Consider the following 6,062-nt stretch of genomic DNA (forward strand, 5'->3'; position numbering starts at 1 on the left):
GGATGACCCCCAAATTCAGAGTGTCACCCCAACACCTCCACTGCTGCAACAGACCAGGGTGAACCCCCTCCTCATATTTACTGACCCCTCCCCAAACTCCTGGGACCCCCCCCACCTCCAAAAGTCCCAGGAGCTCCTGATATTTCTGAGCTCTCTGAAGAAAACTGGTACCTCCCAAAAATTCTGATGTCCCTCACACCGTGGGACACCCCAAATGCTGAGGTGCCCCCAACCTGCCCCCACAGGAGCAGAAGGAGCAGCTGGCCGAGTTGGGGGCGCAGCTGGGGGGTCTCTCCCGCCGTGCCAGGACCATCGTGCAGCTGAAGCCGCGCAGCCCCGCGACCCCCCTGCCCGGCCGCCCCCCCATCCAGGCCGTCTGCGACTACAAACAGATGGAGGTGAGGGGGGACACGAGGCTCAGATCAGGGTTGGTTCCCCTGGGAGGCCGTGGGGGGATGTGGGGCAGTGTGGGGACACGTGGTGGGTCCGGCATGGTGGCTGATGCTGCCCCAGCCCCATGGGGGGGACACAGGAGGAACCCCCCTCTGGTCTGACACCACCCTGGGGGACAAGGAGACACCTGGGGGGATCTCCCACCCTTCTCTCACACAGCCCCAGCCCCATGGGGGGACACAGGGTGGGACACAAGGGGCTCCCCACCCAGACTGAGACCACCCCAGACCCATAGGGGAGTATGGGGCGACACTGGGGAATGCAGGGGAGGCACAGATGGGCACGAGGCACCCCCTGACCCCTGTCCCGCAGGTGACGGTGCACAAGAACGACACCTGTGCCCTGCTGAACCACGCGCAGCCGCAGCAGTGGCGGGTGCTGAGCGCCGGCGGCAGCGAGGCCGTCGTCCCCTCGGTCTGCTTCCTCCTGCCGCCCCCCAACAAGGAGGCTCTGGACGCCGTGCACAGGTGGGGACGGTGACCCTGCGCCCCACCGGGGCTCCCCCGTGTCCCTGCTCTGACTCCACGTCCCCACAGGCTGGAGACCACCCACCAGCAGCTGCTGGGGCTGTGGCAGCAGCTGCACCAGGACCTGCGCAGCCTCCGCGCCTGGCAGTGCCTGACCCGGGACATCCAGCAGATCCAGTCCTGGACGCACGTCACGGTGAGTTCCTGGGGGTCCCGGCGTGGCACAGGGGTCCCGGGGGTCCCAACGGGGGCTGACGTGGCCGTGCCCCCCCCAGTTCCGCACGCTGCCGGCCGAGGAGGTGCGCCAGGTGCTGTGCAGCCTGGAGAACCACTACCAGGAGTTCCTGCGGGACAGCCAGGACGCCCAGAGCTTCCAGCCCGACGACCGGCTGCAGGTGGAGCGCGACTACAACGCCTGCACCCACAAATACGAGCTGCTGCTGCGGAGCCAGGAGAAAGGTGGGCGTCCCCTCTGCCTTCTCTGAAGGGTGGGTGTGCCCAGGGTGTCCCCGGGGTGTCCCCGGGGTGTCCCCAGGGTGTGCCCAGGGTGTCCCCGGGGTGTGCCCAGGGTGTCCCCAGGGTGTGCCCAGGGTGTCCCCAGAGTGTCCCCGGGCTGTCGCCGGGGTGTGCCCAGAGTGTGCCCAGGGTGTCCTCAGGGTGTCCCCAGAGTGTCCCCGGGGTGTCCCCAGGGTGTGCCCAGGGTGTCCCCAGGGTGTCCCCGGGGTGTCCCCAGGGTGTCCCCAGGTGCTGAGTATCCACAGGTCCCCGTGGTGTCCAGGGGTATCACCATGGTGCTGAGCTGTCCCAGTCTCCCTGCTCCTCACACTGGCTCCGGGGGTGTCCCGGGGTGCTGAGCCGTCCCTGTGTCCCCCCTCCCTGCCGTGTGTCCCCATGTTGTCCCCAGGGTTTCCGAGGGTGTCATTCCCGTGTCCCCTCTCCCTGCTGTGGGTGCCCTGGGTGTGTCCAGGGTCATGCTGGTGTCACTGCATGTCCCTGTGGTGTCCCCAGGGATTCCAAGGGTGTCATTCCCGTGTCCCCTCTCCGTCCTGTGGGTTCCCCAGGTGTGCCCAGGGTCATGCTGGTGTCACTGCGTGTCCCCGTGGTGTCCCCGCGGTGTCCCCACGGTGTCCCAGGGCACTGAGCCGTCCCCCTGTCCCCACAGGAGAGCAGGACGAGTCTCTGTGCAAGAGCTACATCTCGCAGCTGAAGGACATCCGGCTGCAGCTGGAGAGCTGCGAGAGCCGCACCGTGCATCGCCTGCGCCTGCCCCTGGAGGCCGACGCCCTGCGCGAGTGCACCCAGCGCCAGGCTGAGCAGCAGGTGCGTGACACCCGTGCAGTGTGCCCGTCACAGGGCCAGCACAGGCCTGGGGCAGTGGTTTGGGTTGGAAAAGCCCTCAGAGCCCGTGGAGTCCCCCCTGTCCCCAGCACTGCCAAGGCCACCCCTCACCCCGTCCCCAAGTGCCGCATCCACGCGGCTGCAGAACCTCGGCAGGGGTGGCACTGCACCCTGGCCTGGGCAGCTGCAGCAGGGCTGGACAGCCGTGTCCAGGAGGAGCTTGGACAGCCCTGTCCAGGAGGAGCTTGGACAGCCCCGTCCAGGAGGAGCTTTCCCAAGATCCCTCCTGAACCTGCCCTGTCCACCTGCACCGAGGGGCTGCAGAGCCTTCCCCTGCCCCGCTCCTCCCGGGCTTTTGGTCGGGGGTCATTCCTGCCCTGCAGCCAGCGAGGACTGAGGGACTCCCTCCCTCCTTCCCTGCAGCAAACACACCTGGAGCTGGAGGGCATCCAGAAGAACCTGGCCAAAGTCAGCGAGAAGACGGAGCAGGTGCTGGCGCAGCCGGAGCAGGCGGGCTCAGCGCCGCTGCTGCGCTCCGAGCTGGAGGTGACCCTGCGGAAGATGGAGCAGGTGTACAGCCTGTCCAGCATCTACCTGGAGAAGTGAGTGAGCCCTGGCACCGTCACAGAGAGGATCCTCAGAGCCTGGGCAGCTGGGAGGCCGTGGGGAGAGCCAGCATGCCATTCCCTTTCTTTTCCTTCCCTTTTCTTCCTCTTGTTTCTCTTTTCCCTTTTTTCCCTTTTCCCCTTTTCTCTTCTTTCTCTTGTTTCTCTTTTCCCTTTTCCCCTTTTCTTTCTCTTTTCTCTTCTTCCTCTTGTTTCTCTTTTCCCTTTTTTCCCTTTTCCCCTTTTCTCTTCTTCCTCTTGTTTCTCTTTTCCCCTTTTTTTCCCTTCCTTTTTTCTTTCTCTTTTCTCTTCTTCCTTTTGTTTCTCTTTTCCCTTTTTTCCTTCCCCTTTCCCTTCCCTTTCCTCTTCTTTCTCTTGTTTCTCTTTTCCCTTTTTTCCCTTTTCCCCTTTTCTTTCTCTTTTCTCTTCTTCCTCTTGTTTCTCTTTTCCCTTTTTTCCCTTTTCCTCTTTTCTCTTCTTCCTCTTGTTTCTCTTTTCCCCTTTTTTTCCCTTCCTTTTTTCTTTCTCTTTTCTCTTCTTCCTTTTGTTTCTCTTTTCCCTTTTTTCCCTTTTCCCCTTTTCTTTCTCTTTTCTCTTCTTCCTCTTGTTTCTCTTTTCCCTTTTTTCCCTTTTCCCCTTTTCTCTTCTTCTTCTCTTCCTTTTGTTTCTCTTTTCCCATTTTTTTCCCTTTTCCCCTTTTCCTTCCCTCCTGGGTCTGTGGTGCTGCTCTTGCTGAGCTGTCCTGCTCCCATCCTGATCCTGGCTAATCCGTCCTGCTCCCGTCCCATTCTGCTCCTGCTGATCCCATCCCGTCCTGCTCCTGCTGATCCCATCCCATTCCTGCTGATCCCATCCCATTCCTGCTCCTGCTGATCCCATCCCATTCCTGCTCCTACTGCTCCCATCCCATTCTGCTCCTGCTGATCCCGTCCTATTCTGCTCCTGCTGCTCCCATTCCCGTTCCTGCTGATCCCATCCTGTTCCTGCTCCTGCTGATCCCTTCCTGTTCCTGCTGCTCCCATCCCATTCTGCTCCTGCTGCTCCTGTCCCATTCTTGCTCCTGCTGATCCTGTCCCATTCCTGCTGATCCCTTCCCATTCCTGCTCCTGCTGATCCCGTCCCATTCCTGCTCCTGCTGCTCCCATCCTGTTCCTGCTGATCCCATCCCATCCTGCTCCTGCTGATCCCTTCCCATTCCTGCTCCTGCTGCTCCCGTCCCATTCCTGCTGATCCCATCCCATTCCTGCTCCTGCTGATCCCATCCCCTTCCTGCTGATCCCATCCCATTCCTGCTGATCCCGTCCCATTCCTGCTCGTGCTGCTCCCATCCCATTCCTGCTCCTGCTGATCCCGTCCCATTCCTGCTCCTACTGATCCCGTCTCATTCCTGCACCTGCTGCTCCCATCCCATTCTGCTCCTGCTGATCCCGTCCCATTCCTGCTGCTCCCGTCCCATCCTGCTCCTGCTGATCCCATCCCGTCCTGCTCCTGCTGATCCCATCCCCTTCCTGCTGATCCCATCCCATTCCTGCTGATCCCGTCCCATTCCTGCTCCTGCTGCTCCCATCTCATTCCTGCTGATCCCATCCCGTTCCTGCTGCTCCCATCCTGCTCCTGCTGATCCCATCCCATTCTGCTCCTACTGCTTCCATCCCATTCCTGCTCCTGCTGATCCCGTCCCATTCCTGCTGNTGCTTCCATCCCATTCCTGCTCCTGCTGATCCCGTCCCATTCCTGCTGATCCCATCCCATTCCTGCTTATCCCGTCCCGTTCCTGCTGCTCCCATCCTGTTCCTGCTGATCCCATCCCATTCCTGCTGCTCCCGTCCCATCCTGCTGCTCCCGTCCCATCCTGCTGCTCCCGTCCCATCCTGCTGATCCCGTCCCATTCCTGCTGATCCCATCCCATTCCTGCTGCTCCCGTCCCATTCCTGCTGCTCCCGTCCCATTCCTGCTGATCCCGTCCCATTCCTGCTGCTCCCGTCCCATTCCTGCTGCTCCCGTCCCATTCCTGCTGCTCCCATCCTGTTCCTGCTGCTCCCGTCCCATCCTGCTGATCCCATCCCGTTCCTGCTGCTCCCGTCCCATTCCTGCTGATCCCGTCCCATCCTGCTGATCCCGTCCCATCCTGCTGCTCCCGTCCCATCCTGCTGATCCCGTCCCTGTGCCGCAGGCTGAAGACCATCGGGCTGGTGATCCGGAGCACGCAGGGGGCGGAGGAGCTGCTCCGCAAGTACGAGGAGCAGCTGAAGGACGTTCAGGCAGTGCCGGCTGACCTGGCTGAGCTGGAGGCCAGCAAGGCTGAGCTGAAGGTGCCGGGGGCTCTGGGGGTGCCACGGGGAGCCGGGGGGTGGCTGGGGACACCGTGTGACCCTGACCGGTGCCCGTCTGCCGCAGAGGCTGCGGGCGCAGGCCGAGGGCCACCAGCCCTTCTTCAGCACGCTGGAGACCGACCTCGGCAAGGCCAAGGACGTCAACGAGCGGATGGTCCGCGGCCACAGCGAGCGGGACGTGGACCTGGAGCGGTACCGGGAGCGCGTGCAGCAGCTGCTGGAGCGCTGGCAGGCCGTGCTGGGCCAGGCTGACCTGCGGCAGCGCGAGCTGGACCAGCTGGGCCGCCAGCTGCGCTACTACCGGCAGAGCTGCGATGCGCTGCGCCAGTGGATCCGCGACGCCCGGCAGCGCCAGGAGGCCATCCAGGCCGTGCCCATCACCGACAGCCAGGCCGTGCGCGAGCAGCTGCTGCAGGAGAAGGTAGTGCTGGCAAGGGGGGCTCCAGCGGGGCCGGGGGGATCTGGCCATCCCCAGTGGGGCAAGGGGTGCTCCAGGGCATTCCCCAGCAGCACCAGGGGTGTCCCGTGGCTGTGGCGTGGCAGGGGGTTCACCCGGCCGTCCCCAGCAGAGTGCAGGGTGCCCCTGCCCATCTCTGTCTGTGGCACAGGGAGGGGAGTGCCCGGCTGTCTCCAGTCCTGGCACGCTGACTGCTGCTCTTGGGTGGCTGCAGGAGGGTGGGGACCATCCCTGGCCGTGGCACATGGAGGGTGCCCTCAGCCATCCCCAGTGGGACGGGGGGTACCCCTCACCGTTTTTGGCTGCAGCAGAGGGAGGGTGCTCCTGGCCATTCCCAGCCGTGGTGGGGCACGTGGTGCTCCTGGCCATTAGCCCAACCATGGTGGGGCACGTGGTGCTCCTGGCCATT

The 6,062-nt window shown here is 63.1% G+C and overlaps 1 protein-coding gene across 1 annotated transcript in view; it reads left to right on the forward strand.

Annotated features, from left to right (window-relative positions):
• Positions 1–222: 222 nt before the first annotated feature.
• The window catches only part of PLEC (plectin), a gene marked incomplete at its 5' end in the record, with an annotated part of 19,194 nt that continues 13,354 nt past the window's right edge, over positions 223–6,062 (forward strand). The window contains 8 exons of the mRNA XM_033511671.1: positions 223–398; positions 766–920; positions 990–1,116; positions 1,196–1,379; positions 2,083–2,240; positions 2,682–2,860; positions 5,037–5,175; positions 5,261–5,617. Of these exons, the coding sequence (XP_033367562.1) occupies positions 223–398; positions 766–920; positions 990–1,116; positions 1,196–1,379; positions 2,083–2,240; positions 2,682–2,860; positions 5,037–5,175; positions 5,261–5,617 (1,475 nt within the window). The remainder of the gene's footprint in view (positions 399–765; positions 921–989; positions 1,117–1,195; positions 1,380–2,082; positions 2,241–2,681; positions 2,861–5,036; positions 5,176–5,260; positions 5,618–6,062) is intronic.

Source organism: Parus major, unplaced genomic scaffold (genome assembly GCF_001522545.3).
Source record: "Parus major isolate Abel unplaced genomic scaffold, Parus_major1.1 Scaffold430, whole genome shotgun sequence".
NCBI lineage: Eukaryota > Metazoa > Chordata > Aves > Passeriformes > Paridae > Parus > Parus major.